Below are 26574 nucleotides of genomic sequence, written 5' to 3' on the forward strand. Positions count from 1 at the left end.
ATTATATTAAGTACAATCAGATTTGTTGTCTTCAGAGACTCGAACAGCATAAAACAATGTCACAATCATGATTACATGTCCTGTTAAATTTAATCCACTGATTTAATGTTAAATTGAGGAATGAAACATCAGTCCATAACCTGAGGCACATGTTTATTAGTGACACGGGTCTGGTAACCAAGAAGAGATGGACCACCAGAGGGGCCGATCTGGCCCCAGAATTAATCTGTGAAAATGTAATCTAATCATAATGTGAAATATTATATTTTTGTCTTCCAGGTACCTGCGGCTAAATGCTTTGTAAATGGCTAACTTAGGGTTAGGGTTAGGGTTAATATAATTTCAATTTCAACAATATAATAATATTGTTGAAATTGCACTTTTTCAGGTTGTTTTGCAAAAAGATAATGCATTTAATGTAAAACAAAGGTAAACATTTGGACTGCTTGTGGTTAATAAGTTATTATTGTGGGACACATGAATATCCCACAATAGTAACCCTTTAAAATGTAATTTCATTTATTTTATTTCATTTGAATAATAAGTTATGTCTTCATTTTATTTAATATTGCAGCAATTGAGACATGCCTTACCTATTAATATTATTATTGTTGTTAACATTAGTCTGGCAGCTGGGTGAGATATAGCAGACAATAGCAATTCACATATTACTGTAAAGCAGCTCATTATGCAGGTGTACACAGAAAACGGTCATAATTCGTGCGGGCAGTAGCCTGGGCAGCTAAACGACTCGTTGTCGGCCAGTCGCGGGGGTCCTCAGTAGTGAAGGACTAGCGCGCGAAGCATCGTGTAGCTAACGTGAGCCATTGATGTTTAAACCGTCGTGTTTCTGTGTTTACAGGTGAGTAGCCGCAGACAATGCACACGAATAGTATGAGATTAAGTAAAATGAAGATATGAAGCTGAAAGTATATCTGTGAAGTGAATGTGTGTGTGGAATGCATGTTAACGATCAAGGGACGTAATGACGGTGAGGGATTGCGCACCGCGATGTACGTGAGGGAAAAGAAGTGCGTCTGTGGCTGGGAGTGAGGGTGTGGTGTGTGTTGTAATAGTTGTTAATGCAAAGTAATGTCTTTATTTTGTTAAAGGATGGAATTGTGAACCTGTGCTATATAAATATGTTCATGAGAGAGTTGAAGTAATAGTGGCAGAGATATGAAAATGTCGCAATTTATATTCTTTATTATTAATATAATTATTTTGTGCAATGCAGAGAGGACTTCAGTTACTGATCACCAGAATGTTATTGAAACAGAAGTATTTGTGTTACTTATCAGCGTAAATATGAAGATGTGTATTTTTGTCCTCGGTCGTGAAGGACCAGCACTCGAAGCATCGTGTAGCGATCGTGAGACACGTATGTTAAAACGGCCTGTTTCTGTGTTTACAGAATAAAAGGGATCCTTCAATACATTTTTTCCATTCCACGTGTGTAACATTATGCTATTATTTGACTGGTCCGGCCCACTTGAGAATAAAATTGTGCTGTATGTGGCCCCTGAACTTAAAATGAACTTGTTCCCCTGGAGTAAGGGCTGGGTTGCCGCTAGGTGTTCCCCAGGAAGGGAAAAGTGAATTAAATGTTAGAAACGTGATGTAAATGTTATCATCTACCCATTTTTTGCATTGGACTGTAGAGGGCCAACGTGGATGGATCTGGATCAAGTCAGTGGCATGCTCTTGTTTTGGTCAAAAGAGACAAAGACGATGGTAACCATGGAAACTTGCCTGAGATTATATGAGGAAGTCAGTGCTTAAAGAATACAAGCACATACAAATCACACTCCTGGTGAGAATACATAAGCAGAACAGAATATAAGAATACACATGCATGGAACTCTTGACTGAATGAATGAAACTGCATGCATGATGAAAAGCAAGGCGGCTCTCAGCGGACGCTTAATGCAATATGTATGAACTGGCCCTAACTCTTCTGGCAACTCAGGCGTCAAAGTGCTCCTTAAAACACAAACAGATGGGATTTAAAATTGTGACTATACTGCATGTACCATTGTTATCAGTGAGGCCAGTATTCGCTGTTGTCATTTTTACCACAATTATTCCCGAATCTCTTATTCCCTCCAGTTGACGCTTGCACTGCTTTGTTATTATTCCTGCTTTGGTGCAAGCTTCTCTACAAAACTCAGTCAGAGGTCACTTGTGTTGAACGTTGTTCCACATCCATGCACAAAAACCAAGAAAGATGTGTTCATGGCAGGCTGTGTGACTCTAGGTGACAGTTTCCAAATAAAAAATCAGGAATCATAACCATGGATGTGTGGGCGATGTCTTTTAAATAAAAGTATACTAGAAAATGTTTTTTGTAAAGCGCTGGCAGCTGGGTTAAGGCTAAGGACATTTCTTACAATATAAGCTTTAGGCTAAGTGTGTACCTGTGTTCCGGATACACACAGACACAGAGAGAGAGAGACAGAATTCCCATTTTCAGTGCCAACTTTGTCCCATCATACCCAGCAGTTTTAAAAACAAATACACTTTCCATATTAGGAAATATGTATTTAAACAGAGTGAGCAACATGTTTTGGTCCTAAGAGGCTTGGTGCATTCACTAAACCACCTTTTAGTTAAGTGACTGTGATTAGTTTCTACCATAATTTGGTCCCGATTCAGACACAATGACAGAAACGCACATCTCTTGACTGTTCCCTGAGCTGGAGCAGGACAAAGTCAAGTAATTGCATTGCAAATTAGAAATGTAAAGTGGCATTTTCCAACACCTTGGCCAGCCCAACGAATGGTACTGTATGTGGAAGTGTTAGCAGCACTCAAGCTGCTCGCATGAGGTGTTTGATGATATGATGTCACTCTGAGTCAGGGCTTCATCTGGTGGCCAACTGTTCACATTAGAATTTTACTCCTCACCATTACCACACACACAGAATTTCTGAAACCCTTATCGAGCGTATATTATCTGTGAATTGACGTATATGTAGCACATCCGTGTTGAGATTTGACTGTGATTGTAGAGCTGGATCACAGCAAGATGTGAGTATAACGATGTAGAAAAGCCCCAGAGGATGCAGGAGTAGAGGACCATATGTTGCCCGTCATCTGGGGGAGAGCACCACTGTGCACAGTTTGCCAATATATTGGATGACAAAGAACTGTGATTATGATGTCACTTTGGTAGTGGAATTTTAAATATGTTCAATCCCTTCTGCTGCTTCCTCTGTAAACCCCCTTGGCTGCTTGCTGTCCAAGCTCTCTCCCATCGTTGATTGTTCATGGAGCCAAGTCTGCCCTGCAGAGAGTCAGTGACCATGACAATCCTGCTGCTACACACAAATATTTACACTCCGTAGGCTTAGAGTGTATGTGTGCATAAGTGTGAGTGCTTTGGATTAGAGCAATATAGTTGTGTAAACTGCAAATAGAGACCTGCAGCTCCTGCACCTCAAGTGAAAACAGCAGGGTTAGTTTGTGTGTGTGTCTGTGTGTTGAATGAAACAAAGGAAATAGAAGACATGGCTTCATGTTCTGTCAAGATGACAACTTAATTGCATGCTGCGATCATAGCGTCATTCTTATACTTTCTGTCTCTCTTTAAGGATGTGCACTCACAATTCCTAAGGCAGTCCTTTCCTTGACAGAAACCTGTCCCAGTGACGCTTATCTTTTTGTATGTTGTCTGTTTCTGCCTTACTCACCCTGCTCACCAACCACCATCACCACCAGTGTCTGGACCTTAAGGAATTTTCCTAGTTCCTGGTCAGAAGCAGAAGCCCTTAGCTTTGATATCTCAACCATCATGTCCAATCTACAAAGACTCTTGAACTACCAACGTGGGTATGTTGACTGTTTTTATCAAAATTACAAAACATACTGACTGTTTCTACCAAGAATAGCCATAGTGGTGATTTAGCAATTATTGTTTCAAGTTGCTCTTTATATACTTTTGCAAAGCTAAAACATAATGTAGCTATGGCTTTGAACTAAATCCAGAAACAAGAGCATGGGACTGACAGATGTCAGTCAGATGTTGCAGCATCTGTATCAGTGTCAGAGCTGAGCTGAAAAGCTTCATTAAGATGTCTTAGAGTCGCGTCCGGGACTCATTCCCCAAGTTTTCCCTGTCGACATCCGATGAAATAATTGTAAGTATCTAACGTTTGTCAGATTATTAACGTTCAAGACGGACAGCGAGTCCAAGTCTGTGACTACTTCGGGTCCATTGAGTTCAGCAGCCAATCAGCAGGCAGCTTCCTAAGTCCTGCCCATCGTCAGAATCGCAAACAAAAAACCACGGAGAACAAGAACAAAATTCCGATCACTGCAAACAAAAAGTGTATCTTCAAACAAATAAAATATAATATTATTGATTAAGTCTACAGTATTTGCAATTTGCATATTTTGAGTTTGTGGTTAATTTTTTCATAAGGTGTTGCTTACTTTGTGAAGTGTTTGAACACAAATCTAACTCCATAGTCCATAACCTGCCAGCCTCTGCCTGAACCCTGGACATAACCTTTAGTCTTCTGTCCCTCTCTGCCTGTTCCCTGGACTCTCTGGTGAGCTTTCCCTTTGGTTCAACTCTCCGCACCTACTTACCTGCCTGCTGTTACCCCGTCTCAGACCCTCTGTCCACGAGAGCCTTCACGTACCTGTTGTTTCCTCATCTCCTGACCGTTTGCCATTTCCTCTGCTGTGATTCTAATATTTCAGATTTCCAACTGTCCTGCACTGTATTGTGTTGCGTTTGGGTCCGGGTACTACACCTGCTTCAGTTGGGGCAAAAATGGGACCATTCTCACTCGTCACATGGCCACATATCAGACATATACTGTATGATCTAGGACCACACATTGAAGTTTACTGACGACTAAGAGTCTGTTTTTATTCTAAATAACTCAATTTTCCTACCATATCACAGTATAGTAGGAAAAATTCACCCTTAAATTCACCCTTAAATTCAAAGAAAAATAAACAAAATTAGGAGAAATAATACACCTTAACCTTTACCAGAGCATTGGGTTGTGATTGAGTTTACTCGTCAGAACATATCCAACACCTTTTCCACTCAACAGCTTTCAAAGAAATATCTCTTTACTTTCTCTGAAATTGTTTCAACCCACACATACCATTATGAACCTTGAAGATAAAGAAAATGCTTAGCAGTGTAACATTAAAATCTGCCAGTGACAGAAAGAGAAGATGAAGGACGAGTAGTGAAAGTGTGTGGTTATGTGTCAGATGTACCTTTTGTGGCGTGATGACTGATGATTGCATGACTCTCTCCCACAGACCTTGCAGGAGGAATGCGCTCGTCAGTGAGTCGAGCAGCTTCAAGCTGTGAGACAGTATCCAAGCCAAGCCAGGCGTGCTGAATTAAGAACTATACAGCAGTCCCATTCATTTCACTGATGCCTGGTGTGGGTGCAGTCGTGCTCCCAATGCAGTGGTACGAAATAAAACACTAATATTTTGTGTACTGACATTACAGCATCAGACACACGCGTCGTCGGCTGTCAAACTGGTCTTCCCTGAAGTAACACACCCTTATCCACTTAGCTGTCTTTCATCTGAACACCAAATATCTGACGAGTGACAACAAACACCAGCTCAGGCGTGTTGGATAATCTGTGTATAGCAGTGGCTCATGTTATCCACTTCCACACATTTGAAAACACAGGCAACCGAGGAGAAATTACACCAAAGCAGAAAAGAGTGCTTTGAGTATTCACACATCGTGCTGTGCCTACATTTTTAATTATTCAAAATGTTGGTAAAGGGATGAATTTTTATTCCCACAGCGTGATGCTGACCATGGGGTCTTTGAAAGATCTCGCCCACCCATGGATTCAACCCGCAGATTCAATATGCAATAAGTCAACCAGCTGTCACTTTGGACAACTTTAAATTTCATATCATTTTATTTTGATAGAAACAACACAGTTAAACTTCTCTTGGGTTTCCTCCACGAGACACACTGTTGCATTAAATGTCATAGCATTCCACCGTATTTTACAGAATGGCCGACTATTTCACCCCAAATTTCAAGATGTCGTCCATGTGAGCTTCTCATGTGACTTTAAGCCAGAAGTCGATCTGATTTTGCTGATATTTTCCAGATAAACTGGTTGTTAGTGGGAAGTGTCTTGGTGTGTGTGCATGGTATGTTAGAGGTTGTAGTGACAGGAGAGGCAGACGTTGGAGATCCTTAGCAGTCTCTTAATCTAACATGGTTAAGAGCCACAGCATATTGATCTGGGTCAAGTCGGACACAACCGACACCGACGGTGACGGTGGGCTGTTGTGCTGTACAGACTGACGCTGCAGCTGATCTGGCTGAGATTGTTTTTTTATAAGGACGCTTAAACCAACAGGAGGAATTCACAATTGACCTTGAGTGTTGTTATTCAAAAAAATCAATATCCTTGTGTGTGTTGTTGTACTTGAGTGCTCACAGGGAATCTTTTTTTTTTTTTTTCCGCAAAACTCACAGCTGACTACACAGCAGGAAAAATGAAGATAAGAGTTAAATCAATTTAATTGTGTCACATTTTGGCACCAAGGACATGAGGCCACGCACAGAGTTTGATTAAATATAATATATCAAGTTCTTCCACTTAGAGCTTTGCGTCTTTGAGTCCTATCACTCATCATTCCATTCTGTCATTCATGCCCATTTCTTCTGTTTGTTCCTCAGGGATACTACCCAGTATAATCCACTTCCTCTGACTGGTATGGTATCTTCCCCTTTCCAATTCCCTGTTTTTGTTAGGCTGCAGTTTACTAATCCTGGAAACATATATTTTAGGACATCTTAAATTACAACTGACAGCTTGACAATAAGAATGAGGTCATTCTGCAAGCGCCATCACGACAACAGATGAAAGACGTGTGGTTTTTTTTAAGTATATTTCAGTCTGTCAGTCAACATTTAATAAGATGTGTTTCAGAGTACTTCATTTCACTCATGTAACAATGTCAGTTGCGTTAAAGTTGGCACATCAGATCTTTCAATGTTGCACGGAGCTGTCAAAATCATTCTGTAAGTCTGTAGCACAAAGTCTTCTGGGTGGTGGAGTGGGTCATCCTCCAATCAGAGGATTCCATCCCAGGCTCCGCCCACCTGCCACTGCATGGCGATGGGGCAAAACCTGTGCCGTTAACCACTCTGAGGTCAGCAAGACTAGAAGCGTGCAGTGTAAAAATACAACACATGCCTTTTGCCTCTCTCTGTTCTCATATACTGAGCTCGCAGTTAGTGACAGAACAGCTGTTGCAGGCGTTCTTTCATTACAGTTCGCTTCAGTCTGTCGTACAGCTGGAGTTCAATCTGGAATGAAAGTGGACAAGAAATCGCTGTAATAGCCCCACAGGGCTGAAAGTGTTGCGTCGGTTACAGAGAAATCATTCATAAATGTCGCTGGGTTAGGTTTAGTCACACACCTGACTGTGCTCACACGTCGCCCTCTTTCACTGTCACACTCCGCTAAATAAATCACAGTGTGGCTGCGTGGATAGAGCCTTTGGGCTCTTCAGTCGTGAACGTGTTAAAATTATGAATGATTTTTTTTTTACAGTTGGAAAACGGAGGTTTTAAAGAAGGCTGTATGTTTAAAGACATTGTTCTGTTTCTGCTCTCGAAACAGCATGTCCCTGGTTTATCGCTGTTGCATCTTATTTTACTACGCCTGGCACACCGCGCTGTATATTCAAAGTAGGAATTTCCAAGTTGAGGGGTAATGGATCAGAGAATCTGCAATATACCACAAACCACAGAAAACCTACACAGATACAGGCAGAATAAACAAACACCACACAGTGGCATTTCTTGCTGTGAGGTGACAATGATAACACAGCAGCAACCATCAAAGCACTGACAAATGTATTAAAAATCATCTGGAGAAAGTCTGGCAAAAAAAAATCCCCTGGCAATCAATCTGCTATGTGTTGAGTCTCAACTTACTGACACTATCACCAAAGCCAGACAGACTTCATTTAGTAAAGGTCAGGACTAAATCTTTTTAATTGCTTGCATTTTGGACAGATTTTGTATATTAGTGTTGGAGTTAGGGGTTTGTTTGGTTTTTGAAAACAGCCAGGGGTGAAGTCATTCATCATAACATGTTTATATACAGTGATTAATGAGTCTGTGGTGAAACGAGTTTGTCATTTGGGATTCATCTCAGCATCTCAGGGAAAGCAGATCTGTGTCCACCGTCTCACCGTGTCTCATTTGACTCGAGACTGACAGCGTAGACCCTCTATCTCTCTCCCAGCCTCCTCATCTCTTTCTTCCTCTCTCCGCGTACAGTAGATGATGTTATATATTAGCTCCTCATGCATAATGCATGGAGTTGCTCCAAGCATGTCTTTGCTGCACTTAGTGAAAACCTGTATGTTGATGTTCCAGGTTTTCTCTCGCTCACATATTCAGAGCAGGAACCTCTGTTACACATACATTTGTTCCGTTCATTTCATTTATCTATTTTTTTTTTCAGGGAAGAAAGTAATTACAGCTTTTTTTCTACAGCCACGCTGAGGGCTCCTTCAGGCTGCGCTGAGGCACAGTGCTTTTACTGCAACTAAATGGTACCTACACTACACTGCACTACAGCATGCTCTATGTTTAACGGCATCCACTGAAAAGATGATAAAAAAACATTAAAAGTAAGAAAAAGAATAGTGCTCATGTTCAGGGTAACATATGTCATTTTATTTGAACCACTTTTATTAGCCATTTCTCTTAGGTAGGGTGGGAGAGGATTTTCTGGAGTGATTGTAACCAATGAATTAATGCACAAAAATGAAAAATGTCAATCACCTGTGGAACAGACAGGTCTGTAAAAACACCATCCAATCATATTGAACAGCCCGGATGAATTAATTGGATTGTGATGCATCGATCAAACTTCCATCTGCCCGTCCCTCGTGCACTAATCAACTGAAAGCCCAGAAAGGGCTGCAAAGTGATGCCATGGTGGCTCTGTTTCGACTGGACAGTTGGGTTCACTTTATGTCTTTGCGATCCAATGTCACCGGAAAATACCGAAAGTAACCGATGCTGCGCAGTGTTTGGGAATCCTGTGTGAAACCAGCGCTCTTCGCGAACAAGCATTGTGCGTTCCTGTGCTCTGGAGGCGCAGCTGCGGGGGGGAAGTCTGAAGAAAGGGGCTTGGACTTTTGAATTCAAAAGGTAGCCTGAAATTTGAAAAGTATAAAATATATCCGCAATAACCACACGTTGGCTTTGACGTGCAACTCCTAAGCTTTTAGAAACCATTGGAATTTTTCCGGTTGCACAAACTCGTTATTATGGTAAAGCAAAGTGCCCTTGCAAAAACTCGTCGTCTATGATGCGCTCGGTGTTAAAGGGTTAATATTTATCCTCTGGGGAGCATGAATGTCCAAAACCTTATTCAATCAGGAACAAAGTGGCGCACTGACTGAGATACCGACATCGCGTCAAGTCAAGTCGATTTTACTGGACAGTTATTTGAATCTTTTATTCATTTTTTACTTCCACCTGTCAAAGAGAATGAGTCTATTTTCTCTCTGACGGCTACATTTCCTTTGCAGGACTTTTGTCTACCTCTCCAATGCGTCTTCAGTTTTATCGTTCTGCTCTCTCGACACACACACATTTTTATTCTTAACAGAGCTAATTGCCCATCGAGAAATATTAAGTAATCAAAAAAAAAAACAGAAGTGTGGGGTCAAATGAAAGTCAACGGTGCGGGGGAGAAGATCACACCCACCCTCATGCACACACACACACACACACACACTTTGATTGGGATGGGGGAAAGTAGGATAGGTTCAATTTTACGCTTCAAGGTAAAGCGTGAGGAAATGCTGGGAGATTAGGACTATGGTAATTTGAGAGTGAGCATTGCGAGGAAATGAGAAAGTTTATGCGGAAAGAGATGTAGTGGATGATACACGGATGGTTAATGCAGAAAATGAAGACATAATAAAATCAAGTTAGGAGGAGGCGAATGCAAAACAACAAAGATTGTGTGTGTTGAAATGACTCATTTACAAAGCATTAGGGTATCGCCAGAGATGGGGGAGATAAGAGATCGAAGGCCAGAAAGGACTTAAAGTCTATGCGTAAAAGAGGAAGTGGTGGAGCGAGGGATGACGCAGGAGCATAATGAATGTGATTTCAATTTCACTGTCTTTGAGAGAAAGTCACAGAGCAGCAAGTGGATTCCCTCTCGGTCCTTGCTGAACATAGACACAATGACACTGCAGGCACATACTGTTGTTTAAGAATACAGAGACACTAATAGGTGAGAACACATTCCAAACAACTGTCAGTTTAAAGCCTATTACATAAACCCAGTCAGTTTAATGAGACAGTCTGCCGACTTCAGATAACACGCTGGAAAGAGTGGCACACAAGCTTTGCACTGACAATATGGCATCTTGCAACTGACTGAGATCCAGTGTGTCACATGTGAGACTGTTCATTGGCAGAAAGGGAATATAATGCCCGGTTTGTATATACTCCCTTCAAAATCAAATAGTTTGTAGCCTTGGAAAAAGCTTTATTATACTGTATGTACTTTAGGCAAGGACCTTGGCTTACGGAAGCTGTCGTATCTCTACAGCAGGAACAGACGCTCATTATACAAATAAAGAACTCCTCTCTGTTATCCGACGGTCACCATCGTTCTCTGACACACGTCTGAAAGGGAGGAGTGAGCTGAGGACTCCTCTCTCTGTTAGATGCGACTAAGTCTTACACACCAGACCTTCAAGTAGTGAAACTAAAAGTGTTGGTGGAAGACAGACAGACAGACAGACAGACAGACAGAGCTGCAAGTACATCTGTCTTGATATCATTTAATACAGTGCTGCCCTCTGTTATAGATGCCAGAGTCACAGTCACAGGTTGGGATTACTTTACTACTGATTCCTATCTAGTAACCACAAAACATCATACTGTCACAGCACGAGGCAACACTCTCTGACGTCTCTCTCTCTCAGCTCCGAACAGAGCATCATGTCTGATCTCTAATCGATCGTGTCAGCTGTTTTTTACTTTTGATTTGTGTAGTGCTTTTTATCTCTTTTATTAAAATATGCTTAAAGAAATATTGCACCTCCTGCGATTTGAAAATTGCAGACGGTCATATTGCAATTTCTTCAGCCCGAGCATCTGACCAAAAACGTAAAGTGCATGTGAAGCTCTGGCATAAGATCATCCAGAAAGATTTGGATTGTATCTCTTCTCGTGCATGCATGCGCACTCAGTGCTGCCATTTCCCGGGGCTGTCAATGACGATCAGCTGTTCATCAGCTGGGCCAGTCCATCCAATGGCACAGCAGCACGTCATCTCTGTTAAACTAGCTATCTTGCTGCCTTCTTTTGAAATAGGTTATTCTCTCTCTCCAGCCTCAGTTAATTCATGCTGCTCTCCACCACTGCCCAGTCCCTTTGTGACACGATTAAATCCATCATCCTTCAAGTCATCCACCGCCATCCCAATTGCCAGTGTTTGGCTTCCAAGGAGAAATGTGCCTCTCTTTGCGGCTCAGGCCAGACATCTTTGATCTCCTCCACTGAGTCCAAGCACCACTACATACTACAACAACACATACTATCTGTGATTTTACACCAAGAAACTGAGCAAAATGAGTCGGCCCCGATGCCAGTGGGATAATGATGACACAGAGTGGGTCGCCCACTGGTCAGTGCTTTGATCCATCGCTCATCTGGTCTGTGTGCTGCAAGTGTCCTCAGGCTTAAGATCCTGAACGTCATGCTGTCGCCAGTATGTCATCAGAGAACGACTGTATGAGTAATGGACACGGACTGTGTGAATGGCTTTTGCCTAAATGTGCATGCGAATGAGTGAATGTGTCTCAAGTGCATTGAGTGGTTGTCAAGGCGAGTAAAGGAACTATAAAACTATAAAAAGATTCATTCACATGATTTATGAATACCGTTTCCTCATGAGATGCATATACATCTCTGCACTCTGAAAAATAGAACATTTTGCTTCAACTCACACTTGATTTGCGTAAATATACAAGGTTTTGTTTCTTTGATGTTGTTGGTACACCTGCGGACAGAAAGTCAAATCAATATATATTTTTTTTTTTATGTATAATTTTAAGCATATCATTACTTTTGAGATTGCCTCCATGAATTGTTTTACATTCTGCTTTTTGGTGATAATACACAGGATAAAAATATTAACGCTGCAGTGTTATTATTCTGCCTCTGTTTGGTCTTCATGAACAGTAACTGGCAGTGTATGAGGGGGCGGGGGTTAGAAGCGTTTATCCTATAAAAGTGCTGAACAATCAGGTTTCTCGACAGTTAGATACTGTAGAAAACTTCCACTGTGGGTACGTTTACCATCATACCCCAACCTGTTTGCAGTTTTAAATTAATATTTCTAAGTGGAATTGAGACATGTGACATTATTTACAAGTCTGACCTCCCCGATACGTTATGGCTCTGGTGTGTCCGATTCAGTGTGGAGACTCCACATCCAGGGACAGTGTTGGTGTAAGGAGAGGATGTCCCACGATCCCTTGGGATTTTTTACATACCAATGAAAACGTTCTTGACTTTGTTCATGTCTTTCAATTTGCTCATAAAATACCATACGGACGGCACCTGTCTCTCGTGGAAGCACTGTACATACAGTGAGTGTTTTGGCAATTTAAAATATGCATTCGATAAAGCCTACAGCCTCGTGTCCTGCTATCCAGCATTCATTTTCAGGATTAATTAGCCACAGGAGGGTCTTATGTTGATGACATCAGCATTCGAGATGGGCGAGATTAATGGATGTGATTTACCTATCACTGACAGATAGAATGTCTCTGCTTAATGAGGCTAATCTGCTGGTGTGTGTGTGCTCTGAATGTGTGTGCGTGTGTGTGTGTCCATACTTCTGTGCGTGTGTCTGAACACGTCATGTGCCCAAAACCAGTTTGGGGCAATGTTGATGAACTAAACACGGTTGGTGTTTATAGATGAGACCTTCTCTCAACACGCATGCATAAAAAACATACACACAGGCACACGAAAGTCAGCTAAGCTGACACCATTTTGACGGAGAGGCGAGCCATGCGGGTTGTTGTAATGCAATGTTAACAAAACAGTAGCTGGAAATCAACTGGGGTTCAATTTTCAGTGGACAGACACATAAGAGATTCACGACACAGCCGTGTGCAAAACAAAACAAGGCTATGTTTTTCTAACAGAGACGAGCAAGTTGTGTGTGTGTGCGTTGGCATAGGAAATTTCATTCAAACACTCAAAATCATCCCATTTTTACCCAGCTCACCACTGAAGTTGTAAGAAGTCAGCCAGCAAGGAGCTGGGGGAGAGTTCATCATTAGAGAGATAAAAATCATATTTTGCTGCCACTCCGTGTACTCGTGTGCACACTTTTCGTACGTACTGTACGTGCACAAGGCCTGGGTGCCTGTGATGTGACGGCTTGTGCAGGAGAGAGTGACTAATTTCGTGGCTCCTTGTGTAATGACTCGCCTTGTGCCTCAACTTACACCAATGAATAAATAATAGACAGATCAAATAGAAGAGTCTACAAAAGGAAATATACATGAAATATGCAAGACAAGCTTTGACGTAAAGCGTGTATCCCTGAGTGTGTGAACAATGGTGTGAAACCATCCTTCCAGCATTACATCCATATGACCTTACTTCTGACCGTGTAATGTAATTCTCCCTGGCTTGATGAACGTGATGTGTTGCATAGTACGTTTGTGACACGTGTTTCCTCCTGATGTTGCACATGTATACTACTAAACGTAACTAATCCCTGTGGGTGAGTCCACATGCACTAGAGTTTCTAGTTGATTTTATATTTTCCCGGTGCCATCTACACCATGGGGAGTGTGTTCTGGTATCACTGGGTAGCCTCGCTGCACAGTGAGTGTGTCATATTATCGAGATGTTATTGTCCTGGGATATCATTCATTGATCATATAAGGCTAAATATAGTACTAGTCGTAATATAATCACGAACCAAGCCTCTGCTTTGTTTGCAAAGCCTCTATGTGATGGTCCATGAAAAAAAGACTGAGAATGATCATTGGCTGCTTTGCGCTTAATGAACTGTGTGTGTGTGTGGGTTAGAGTCACAACCCTTTTCAGGGTTAATACCTGGTTTTAGGGTGAGGGTTAGAATTGGGTTTAGGTTTAGGTTAGGCACTTAGTTGTGATAGTTAGGGTTAGGGGCTGGGGAATGCATTGGGTCAATGATGTGTCCTCACTAAGGACTAAAAACAAGTTTGTGTGTGTGAGTGTGTGCCTCATTAGGACTATTTTTAATTCAGAAGGAAAAGAGAAAGTCAAAGAGAGGAGAGGAGAGGAGGAAGGCAATACATGCAACATTACAGAAAGTAACTGCTGTAAAACATGAACAGTAACAACAATGACCTTGACAGGAGCAGTTAGGAACCACGTCCATTTCAGAGGACAGAGGGACACTGGATACACCTTGCCTTTCATATTGGCAAACATGTTACACAATTAGAAGAGGTTTAGAGCCTCTAGAGCAGGGGGTGGGGCCAACAGTAATTGTTGCATACAAATGCACTGTTTTATAATAGTTTTATTTTCATTGCCACAATTATCATTTTGACATGGCAATGTAGCCAAATCTAAACAAATTTAAAAAAAAATCTGCCTTTCTTTCACATATGGAGTCATAAAAGGAGGTGAATGCATGAATCTGTCTGACACGTGACCTGGGGTCGATTCTCTGTCCCGCTCCATCCCGGGCCCAGGAAAGAGTTTGCAGATAAGTGCTCCACAATGAGAAGCATGGCTGTAGCCACACAGAGTCGCACCACGATGCACGAACACGAACAGGGAGCTCAGAGGCTGCTTCAACCATCTTCACTTCCACGTACTTTGACTTCTTCTGCTAATTATGTTCAGGTGTTGGGTTGATGTGCGCCCTCTGCTGGCCTAAGACCATAAATGACGTCCAGAGAAATGACACACAGGCGAGAAGAAACAGATGTTGTCGGTTAATTAATTAATGAATGACTTCTTTTAATATCCCCAGCAAGATATGGATCGTGGGTTGGGGTAAGGTTATCCACGATGGCTGAAAATCAGTGCAATGTCCTGATAAGGATGAGCAAACCTGTGTGCAAGACACAGTTTCCTGTGGATATTGCTGCTAGAATTACAGACTGTAGTTCATACAGTCACAAAGCAACAGCGATAAAGAGCAGGGGACATCTTCTTTTCCTCTTCCTCTGATGGCGTTACCTTTCCTTTGTTTACTGATTTATTTAAAGAAGTTGCATCTAGAGGTAAAGCAATTTAAATGTTAATTGAACTTTCCAGTTCAACAACAGCTTCGTTAGAAACAATTTCCTGGCTGACACTAGAGTTAATGCATTCATTAATTAAATTGTTCTCTCCTTGTCCATGGGACTAAATGATGTTCTGTGTGCTTGTGATAAACTCGGCTGTTTGTGGTCACTAATCAAACTGCAAAAAATACTGTTATTCTATCAGAATTGTATCTGTAGGACAGAACTGCAGGCTACAGGTTTGCCGTCTGTTATCTGTTAATGTTAGTGAATTCAGAAAGAGGAAATTTAAATGTTGAAACGTGCGCCTCACTCTCTCCTCTTTGCATTGAATGTAAAGTATTTAAATTTGAATTTACACATCAAGTGTTAAAGATCCGCTGTGTAAGGTTTAAGGGAAATCATTTCTATTTAGCAGAAATGGGATGAAAATAATAAATTACTATTGTTAATAATAACAATTTTTGAGTGTACAATAACCTGAATGTAAGAATTGTTGTTTTTGTTATCACAGAATGAATCAGGAGCAGGTCTTGTGTTTTTGAATAGGGATTGGACGTTAGGTTTCTTTTGTGTCCGATACCAATATCATAAACTCGAGTATCTACCGATACCGATATTAGTCCGATACAGGCATTCTAGACCATTTATGAACTATGAAGTTATTGACAACACATACTGCAAGTGCTGAGTCATTTAAAAAAAATAAAGTGCGTAGTGAAGCATGCGATAGGGAGAATATTTGAAATGTATCGGATTTTACATTTTTATCTGTCCAATATCTGATCCAATGATTTTGACAAATACCGATGCCTATCTCTAGTTTTGAATGGACAGACTAAACACCTTTTGAGTTTGAATGATAACAGAAGGCTACCATAGATCTCCAACATTCTTGGAAGGGAATATAGGCACAGTCTTGTATAAAGTGCTTGAAAGTGATACCTGAGCAAAAGTACAATTTATGTTACCAGAAAAGACTTTGGTAGACCAGAGCCTCGGTGTCGGACACGGTAAACAACAAGCTGCTGGTGTGTTTTAAGTCCACTTGGAGCCGAAATCTGCGGCTAACAGCTGGTGCCGCTAAAAACAATTAGCAACAAAAAACAGGCAAAACACCAAAACAAACACACTTATGTATCTAACCAGTGTGGTTGGATAACCTTCAGGAAGGTTAAGAGTTTAAGTTTCATTTTCTGGACCCAATGGTGACAATGAACATTATTTATATACAGTGTATAGCCTGGATGTGTGGTTTGTAAATGGATCTGTTGCATAGTGACCTAAAAATATTCATATTATAATGGAAAAAACAGTGTCTATCCAATTACATGTCATTTACACCAATGGCAATGACTATTTGGTGCCCAGCTGTACTGCTTTTTGTCGGCCTTTATATGCATTTGTAATGTACACACATTCAATGCTTAGTAACTATTTACAAATGTAAGTGCAGCCTCATATACAGTATATGTTCTGACGGCCATGACCAAAAGAATACACAAGGCTATACTGTATGTAGGGAATTGCTACAAATAATGAAGTAGCCAGCCGAAAGCACTCATCATGCCATACCCTTGCATCAGAGTTGACTGAAACACTTCCCATTCACTTTGAACGCAGCGGCAACATTGTGGGTCAATGGACTTACTTTGCTCACGTTTCATGCTTCAAAAGTTGTGAAATGGAAAAAAATCGTGTGAATCACAATTGTTTTGCTCAGAATTGAGTTCGCCATTCTCTGGCACAGTCTCACTCTCTTTGCACAAATCGAAATGTTTATTAAACTCATGAACAAAAGATTAGAAACATTCAATTAGGCATTCAGGTAAAATGCTAAACATATTGATTGATTGATTTCTTCAGGCCCTGAACATGGCCCTACATAATGGGCTTATTGTTATTATTGTTGTTGTGGCGTGTTTCCACTAGCTTGACTCGTGATGTCATAACCAGGATAAATGCGTGACGTCGTCAGACTGCCGTGCACTGATTGGTCAGAGTTCCGTCACAGAAAGAGGCACGAGAATCAAACCGAACAATGCCGAAGTGTAGATCACTTAAAAAGACTCAACAATCCTGAACACGTGGGTTAATCTCCAACATTTAGCAAGGAAATGTCTAAAATCTCATCATTTATTATAGGAGTCTGGTGTATTTAGCGACAGCACTGCTGAAAGCCTGCGATCCAGAGGGGCGAGCCGAATGCGGCACAAGCTCGGGTCGGGTGGTTGTGCGATTCTCAACGCTACCACCTGGGTTTCCATCGCCATCCTTAGCACACACGTTTTCCTGCAAGGCTGCAGTGAGAAACTCCGAGATTACGTGTAGTTGTGAATCTGGAGTGTCACGAGCTTCGACCAATCAAACCACGCAGTACAAATATTATAGCAAAACAAATCCCGTTTATCTGTTTAACTCAAACACTACATGGCCTCACAAAGTGTACCCAACAATGGTGGAAATAATCACATCAATCTCCGATAGCTTCCTCTAGCCCCAAGCACCAGACCTGCGGCCACAGTTAAACGCTAGAGTGACGCATTCATGCAACTGCAGTGTAACCAATAGGTCGACGGTTATATGATGCCATTTGAGGAGTTTTTACCTTGCATTTACCTTCATGTGCTTATAAATCTGACATTGCAGGTCCCTGAGCACCAGTCAGTTGCAACCAGAGGTAAAAACGTTGTGATCAAATGTTTTCTGACTTGCAATAAAAAAAACACGATTTATTTCTAAAAAAAGAAACCCAATTTCAATTCAATATATAGCATGATGAAACTTTTCCTCGATATAAAAACAAGATCCACACGACCCGAACGGCACCATGACAATGAGAGAAAGGAAACTTTGAACCAATCATGTGTCTGGAATAGCTGCAGCCACGTCATGCTCTGTTGACGCACACAGTGTGAGACAAGCGGGGCCATATTTTTTTCCCTAGCGCAGCCAGGTGCACCAACGCGACCAGAAGTGAGAGTGAGTCAAAAGAGAAAAATCTTGACAGGTAATCCTAACGAAACCTTGAGCGAGACTGAGAAGAAGACGCCTGGAGCAATGCCATCCCCCGGAGAACACACAATTCAAGGCTTTAGAGTCTGAGACCCAAGAGCATCTTCCTTTAAAGCTAACATGACGTCTGCACCACAACAGCAGGACATAGTGTCTCCTTTGTTGTCTATGATAGAAACAGTGATTCACATACACTATCGCTTACTTCACTGTCAAAGACATGGTGCATTTAAGCAGTCCAAAATAAAGGATTTAAGTGGCTAATAAAAAGCAATTGTTACCTAGTTACCAACTCCCTGTCTGTGAATATTTCTCATGGACAGTAATTACCCTCCTATAAAACCTGAAGCTTTAAACCTGTGAGTATTAAGATTTTAGTTCATATTTACCTGTTTCATTTATCTTAATGCAGTTCAGTTGATCAACTTGAACAAAACGAAACAGTATTTCAAGAAAAGAGGAAACTTTACGCTTGACAGAAATATCCATGTGATTTACATCATGTTATAAGATTCTTTTCCATATCATCACCTTATCAGTCACCACACTGTTACACTACCCTTAATATCAGAAACGACAGCAGAGTAGGAGAGTACACCACAGCATTCAACGCGTAACTGAACGATATAAAGAGGAATGTAACTCTGCCATCATATACAATACGATGTTTAGATTCTAAAGTCAGATTTTGAAGTGAAAGAGTCCAATATTAATGGACACAAAGTCACAAAACAAGCTTTAAATGTCTTCCAATAATGGCCCCTGTCAGGCTCCACCTACACAACACGCCTTCTGTCTTTGTCCACGTATTGATTGGGGAAAAAAAACTCTGAGCATTTGACAGCAGTGATCGTGTCAGGGAGAAGAAGTTAATGAAAGACGTACGTTAGCTAACTGAGAATCAATATCTGTCCTCTGTGAATGTGAACGCTGGCCCACACTGACCAGGCAAATCCAATCGGACGCTATCATCATACCATCACAAAACAGTGGCCCGATGTCTCCGGAATCCAGCGCACCCTCAGGCAGGACAACTTAGGTTATTACTTCTTGAGGGAATGAAAGAAAACACAGAAGCGTTAAAAGGACACAGAGGAGAGTCAATAAACTGGGTGGACACACGTGCAGGCATCAGGACGGATTTGGCACATTTATCCCAGACCCAAATGTCAGTAAAGGACAATCTGTCTTTCACACCTCTTCAACGGGTCAAGATCTCAGAAGACAAACATGTTACTGATGTAGGCTACAAATACATCAATGAAAGATCAATCAGCCTCAGTACAACGCCTGAGAATACAGAAACTACACAACGCTCTTTGAGGTGAAGCACATGTCATAACTTTGAATGATTTACATTAGATTAGAGCTGAAACAATTATTTTCATAATCGATTAATCGGTCGGAAGCTTTTTTCATGATTAAAACAAGATTTCCGATTGTTTAAGCTTCTTAAATTAATTTCTTTGCTCTGAATAACAAAGAAATCATTAAAAGTGAATCAGTTTGGTTTGTGGACAAAACAAGACATTTGAGAACATCATCATTTCCAGGTTTGACGAAACAACGATCAACATGTTTTACGGTTTTCTGAAATTTTATGGACCAAACGATTAATCGATTATGAAAATATGAAAATAATCGTTAGTTGCATCCGGAGTGAACAAGGAGTTCACTTTGTAAACTCATCACACTCATAATTATTATCTCCACAGGATCCAAATGTCCATGTTTGTTTTTAAATTGAGATAGCCTATGCAAATATTGGCCATTACCTGAGAAGGGATAGCAGATGCCTTGTAATAATAATAATAATGTATAACTTATGTTGCCACTGCAGGCCACCGCACACTGAACACAGCTGCACCCTCAGCCCCTAAAGGCAAATACAGGGACTCATAACAGCTGCTTGTGACGACACTATATCTCTGACAGAAATGACCCTGTTTGACGAGGTGACACAAAGGACACATTTAAGTGCATCTACAACTTCCTTAAGCCACTACTGACTATCTATACCAGCGCCAAACCAAAAATATACCAAATGGTAGAATTGCATGGCTTTTGCAGGAAAAGGAACACAGAGGGAGCAAAACAAGGCAGAAATAGAATATTCACTGCACACTTTTCTCAGATGCGCGTGGTCACAGATGATATATCAGATGATATAAGCTTTAATTCATATTTATCTGCCCCCATCATCTCATGCCACCCAAACCAGAACAACTGCATCTGTGTATCTGCCCTTGAGTTCAGCGTGCTTGACAAAAATAAACAGGTCACATGCACATTTAAACTCATCTGGCTGCTCCCTTCATCCACGCAACAATGTTTACATGTACGGTCATAGTAGCGCCAAGCTTACACACACACACACACATTAAATGGCAGGACACATTTACTCTTAGATGTGCCTTAATTCAATATCATAAAGTGATAGTTGCTTCATTTGGAAACGTGGTCAGTGAGAGACAGAACTCCCAAAGCTCTGCGCTGTGCCTCACCAGCATCACGGACAGACTCCTCACATACAGTGAAACTTACAGACTTACAGGAAATGAGCGAAAAAACGGAGCAAAATATCAGAAAAGTGACTTTTTACCTTCGTGTCCAGACTTCCTTTTGCGCCCCTGCTCCCCACGCTGCCCGATCCTCATCTCCTGACACGACCCATCACCACAGGTTGAGTCCAGAGCGCGCAGCCAGAGCGCATGACCGTGACAAAGAAAGAAAGAAATAAAGTCTTAACAAGTAACTTCTTATATCTGTTCTTTTCCGCCTACACTCAGATGCCTTTTATCTGTGTTTCTCTAAATCACTTGAGTGGATGAAAACTCGCTCCAGCTGCAGAGTGATGGGCTGAAGCGTCTGAATGCCCCGCTGTTAGTGCTCCGCGCTCCCTCCTGTCAAGCTTTTGACAATCACAGCTGACTGCGGAGGCCGGCTTCTGGCATAGAGTTTCAAAATAAAGCTCCCTCCGGTCACTGTGTCGTTGTATGAACAGAATGAAACAGTGAAAATGACTCTGGCCACTGGCTTTTGCCATGTCATGTAGATGTTTGAAGTGTTAGGAGTAGATACAATGTTAACAGAATGTATTTATATTAAACACAGCAAAAAAAGAGGGTGATAATGTCATTATGTAAATGCTTCTAATTGGAGTTCAGTATGAAACAGCAAGCCATTATTGTCACATCCTGTAAAAGTGTACGTACAAGCATGTGTGAAAGCTATGGACTGTGTGTGTACGAAAACCACAGTTATAGCCCAGATCACATGCATCCATTAAACCTGAAACACCAACATACACAGACACACCATATATAAATGCTCTTTTGTTGTGTGTGTGCTCTTTAAATCCCGTCTGAATGCACACGTCACAGCACATTATTATACAAGAGAGAGGGTGTGAAGGCAGCAGCTCACCTGTGAAACTACACCTTCATTCTGTGAAGTCTGAATTGCAGAGGCTGGGACAAGCAGGAGGTTAATGACAGTGTGTGGGGCTGCAGGCTTGTACAAATGAAAAAAAAAAAAACGGAATAAAAGCAAACTACACATTAGCATTTGTATTAGAATTTGATGCTGCCTTATTTGCTGAGATGCACCAGTCAGTGAAAATCTTCAATTATTGCACTGATTGTGGCTGCATGCCATTAAGGAGTTCTGATGTCAGGGCCCTGCTATTGCACACATTACTACACTTAACAGAGTCAATGTTAATTATATCACTTCTTTTATGTGCTGTTGTTTTTTGTCGACCTGTTTGATTTGGTGATTTCTCAAAGAAAAAAGCAGGATGTTTTTTTTTTTAATTTGTTTAGATCGATGTGTGACGATGAGGCCAAACTGAGGACTGATGAAAACAAGGTGTTGAACTGCACTTAAGTACAACATTCACGTACCTGTACTTTACTTTGTTATTTTCTAACAACTTTTACTTTTACTCCACTACGTTTCCTCCAGCTATCTTTGTTACTCGTTACCACCAAATAAAATCAGAAGAAGAACAGTTAGCAATAGTCTGTATTTGTATATTGCTTTTCTAGTCTCGATGAGCTGCTTTACACGACAGTTTTGCCCTTCACACGCTTCAACATGGGGTTAAGTGTCTTGTTCAAGGACAAATATAGACTAGCAGAGCCAGGAAATGAACCCACAGCCTTCCACTTGAAAGACAACTAGCCCTACTTTTGATGTACAGTAAATGCTATATACTTTAAGATTGTAAAAAGTGACTTCAACTTCTACCATTGTCATTTTCTGGTAAGATACTTTTCCCATGTATCCCTTTTAGGTACTTTTTAGGTGCATATTGGACACCCTGAGTCTTATCTGCTCCTCCATTACTCAGAGTCATGAGTACCTCAGTATACTCAGCTATCAGTAGGGTTACAAAAGACAGCAGTTTTTGGGAGTATTTGCTGTTGAAACTTTGTATGATTAACATTGACATCATGTAATATTTAAAAAAAATCTTGTGAGTGGTGCGGAATGCTTTTTGGGCTAATGCGTGAGGCGGCTCTGCCTGCATGTGCACATTAAAGTTCACATTCTGAATTTTAAAGCAAAATTGACAGAACAAACTGACCTGCAATTTAATTATTTATTCCACGTATGTATAACCTTGTGTCACTTGTACCATTAAACGGTTTTCATTTTAATTTCGTTCTTACACACCCTGACCCTAATCATTTTCATTTCATCCAACTCCTCTGCCTTAATAGAAACGATACGCGACGATGCTGCGGCCAGACAAACACGATATTGTATATGTAAGGCAGGGTCAGAGCGCTGTTATGTTTGCATTAATATTGCTAATCAGCGTGGCGTTCATCATGTGGATTTAGAACTGATGAAAGGATGCAGGGAAGAAAGATTAATGGACCCCCGGGGCATGACACAACCAGAGTGATGAATAAGGCAATAGGGGACAGTGAATGAATTAGTCTCCATGATTCATTCGAGGAGTTTGAGCCCAAGGTTTCATTTTATTTTTTCCTCTTGAGCTCACATACAGTTCCATGTGACCTAGGACACTGTACACAAATCACCTTTCACCTCTGCTTTCATAATGATAGTGATTGTTAAACTGTGTTCACCGCAAGTGTTTCAGATACCAGAAGTAAACATATGATTTGGTTTAAAGCTGCAGTGCGTAACTTTTTTTTAAATGATGTAATTATTCTTCCCCTGTTTGGTCCTTGTGCAACAGGAAATATGTAACATTATTTGTATGTGGCAACCCTAACCCTAACCACTTCCAGGGAAGCTCAGCTTCTCTCATAGTCGGAGTAGGAGGCGGGCACGGACACTGGGCTTCTGCATGATGATTGGAGGAACTGCCTTAAAGGCGGAACCAGTTTTTGATTGACAGCTTTACAGAAACATACACATGACAGCGGAGGCTTTTCTGCGAGGGAAGTGTGTAGACAAAATGTCAGTTCTTTTTTCTAGTTGTTCATTTTAGGTAAGAATGTATGTATACATAACTGCGCCTGAAATGAGCTTGCCCTGTTTCAAAGACCATGCAGCGGCCGCCACTGTTGTGGAGGGGGTTGTGGCAGCTGCATGAGGACATGTAGGTGTGAAGGTGGCTCATGAAAGCGGTCACAGATGAGCTAATTGGCATAGCTGAGGCTGCTTTGTAATCATGGTCTCCCTGTATATTCAGTAGACCTGCGAAGGACTGAGTGCGGAACACAAGAAGGAAGCGTTGGCGGAAACACAGTTCACAAATAAAAGTTTATGAGTGTGTCGTGCTTTATCATCTATTTTCCTTTAAATGGAAAGAAAATGTACAAATGTGCTACTGAGGAAGAGGTGAGACTGGTGAAGGACACCATTAACGCCTCGGGAAAGTGTCTACTGGATTAAAATGAGAAGTAGATTGTATATAAGAGGTGGGCTCATTGTCCAATTTACTTCCATTTAAGAGTTCTACTCATTCAAATGGTGGCTATTTTAAAATAGTTCTACTTCCTGCTCAGCTTCAACCAACAAAGTGGAAGTTTGTATATGTAGTCTTTGGTTTCCAGTCATACTCTAACCTGTTTGAAACCATCCCACTTTACTAGTACACTGTTGCTACCATCTGTCTGAACCTAAAATGAATCACTGACCTGATGAAGATGTGTTCATCTCGACTGCCACAGAATGACAAATCAAAAAAATAAAAAGCCGGCCACAGGTCCGTCAAAATATTCTGTGTTTTATTTTTATCCTCTGACGAGGAGCTGGAAATAGTCATCCATTAATCTGAAGTCTGACTCGGTGCGCTCGGATTAATCTGATTTCAGGTCAGATGCTGTATGGCCTCAGTGTATGACTCTCCTTCCTCGCTGTGTGTCGCTCTCAGTCTTCCTCCTCCTTGAAGGTGGTCATTAACAAATCGCAAATTTAATATCCAAGGGCCCGCGTGACCTTGAGCTGTCGCAGCCTCATCTAAAGCCACCTCTGTTATTGGATAATTCCCCTCCGGCATATATAGTGTTACAACATCATTTTAATATGCATATCTAAACACCAGTACACATCTGGTGAGACCTTATATTCAGCACTGGGCAATTTCCTTGCAAACCGTGATTGATGCACAGACACTGAAGCCGTGAAATCAGATTGATGTAGGATGAGAGAATTCTGATGAATGAACAATGATGACATTTAATCAGACACATTTCTCATTCTTTGCTTTCCTTCTCTCTGCACACACGCACGCACGCACAAACACAGTTTAAACATCTTAAAAATTGTTGTGCGAAATATTATTATATGAACTAATATTTAATGCAGTGCATTATTGAAGAGAAAAAGAAAATGCTGTTTTAACATTAACAACTCGGTTCACAGTAATTGCACATTGGCTTATTTTTAATTTACTCCTGCTCATTAAATTACATTTGTCATAGTTGTTTCAATCAAATTCATAGTCACTTGTTTTTGAGTTTGAGGTTTTTATATCTTTTGTATGTGTGTAGGGGAAGGTGTGTAAGGAATATCATCTCCCAATCATGGTTAAAAAGGGATTTTTGGGACGGGCACAATCCTCCTTGTGGCTGCCGTGTGTCTTTTAAGTCACTGTTTACCCAACAACACATAACTTACATAACTTGTGTGTTTGTGAAAGAAAACACCAGTTCTCCGATGGCCTGGCTTCACTGTGTTCAGGTGTGTTTGCTATGAAAGAAATATATAAATAGTGGCTGTTTGAAAGTGACACTTTGTATTTAAATCAACATTTTTGTCAGTTCTTTCTTTCATTATGGTCATCAGTTTGTGTTGTGTTTTCAGACTTGTATTTTAGTGGTCTCTTAGGCTCTCTCTCTCTCTGGAGAGTGGAGACACAATGTTGGCACCTTTGTTCCGTCGCAGATTTTTTTAGACATAGCACAGTCACTGCAGTGCAGTGCAGGCACGCGTTGTAGTTTTCGGATAATGCCCCCACGTCTCTCTATCTCAGTGACTCCCCATTGAGTGTTCATCCAAGGTTGTGTGCATGTGTGCGTACAAAAGCAGCTTTAGCTTTTCTAGCTTAGTTCTGAGCACAAAGCAAATGTGAGTGTATTTAAAGTGTTGGGCGTGTAAGAGATAAGTTCCCACAGCACATATGCAGCACACCCACTAATTGATAAATGTGCTTTCCTTGTCTTTGCTTCCAATTCCTCTTATTCTTTCTGATTGTCTTCACTCACCCACACCTACATCACACTGATTCATCACACCCACCCACACACACACACACACACACACACACACACGCACACACGCAGAGTGACCATTAGTCTCTGGGGCCTTGACAGCTGTATTTAATTTGGTGACAGGAGAACATTCAGAGTGTGAGCAGAAGCTGCCTCCAGAGGGATTATTTACAGGGCATTGTACATGAGGGAAAAAAGGCATATATTACCGTAGAGTGAAAGTAACATCTCTGCCTGAAAAGCCTCATGGTCGATGCTTGATATTAAAAAGAAATGTTTTGAATATTGATATTGCTTCGTAACGTGTATCAGCCAAAGGCCTTTTGAAGACCTGCGTTCCAAGACCATAAACCACAGAGCCTAACATTTGTCATTTCATGCATGATTAGACAACTCATATGGACAGCACAGCTGCATACGTAACACAAGACACATTCATTATTGACAAGCACTTGTCCCCCCCGCCCGCCCCGCTGTTTGTTCCCCGGGCAGTCAGAGCACAAGTTATATGTTCCTTCACACTTTCTTTTCCTGAGCGAGTAGTGAAATG

At 41.2% G+C, this 26574-nt stretch overlaps 1 protein-coding gene and 1 long non-coding RNA gene across 7 annotated transcripts in view; one reads left to right on the plus strand and one right to left on the minus strand.

Moving 5' to 3' along the window:
• gcgrb (glucagon receptor b) overlaps nt 1-21204 on the minus strand; it is a 41085-nt gene extending 19881 nt beyond the window's left edge. For all 5 annotated transcript variants that reach the window (XM_058641661.1, XM_058641659.1, XM_058641657.1 and 2 more), the window contains exon 1: nt 20930-21204. In XM_058641661.1, coding sequence (XP_058497644.1) covers nt 20930-20984 — 55 coding nt within the window. In that variant the 5' untranslated portion in view covers nt 20985-21204. The remainder of the gene's footprint in view (nt 1-20929) is intronic.
• LOC131467637 (uncharacterized) lies at nt 792-6745 on the plus strand. Of its 2 annotated transcripts, XR_009241516.1 has the most exons (4): nt 792-862; nt 3721-3831; nt 4471-4553; nt 5287-6745. It is a non-coding gene; the product is annotated as an uncharacterized LOC131467637 (long non-coding RNA). The 2 variants fall into 2 exon arrangements; XR_009241517.1 differs by lacking the exon at nt 4471-4553.
• Nucleotides 21205-26574: the final 5370 nt, after the last annotated feature.

Source organism: Solea solea, chromosome 10 (assembly GCF_958295425.1).
Source record: "Solea solea chromosome 10, fSolSol10.1, whole genome shotgun sequence".
Taxonomy (NCBI): Eukaryota; Metazoa; Chordata; class Actinopteri; order Pleuronectiformes; family Soleidae; genus Solea; species Solea solea.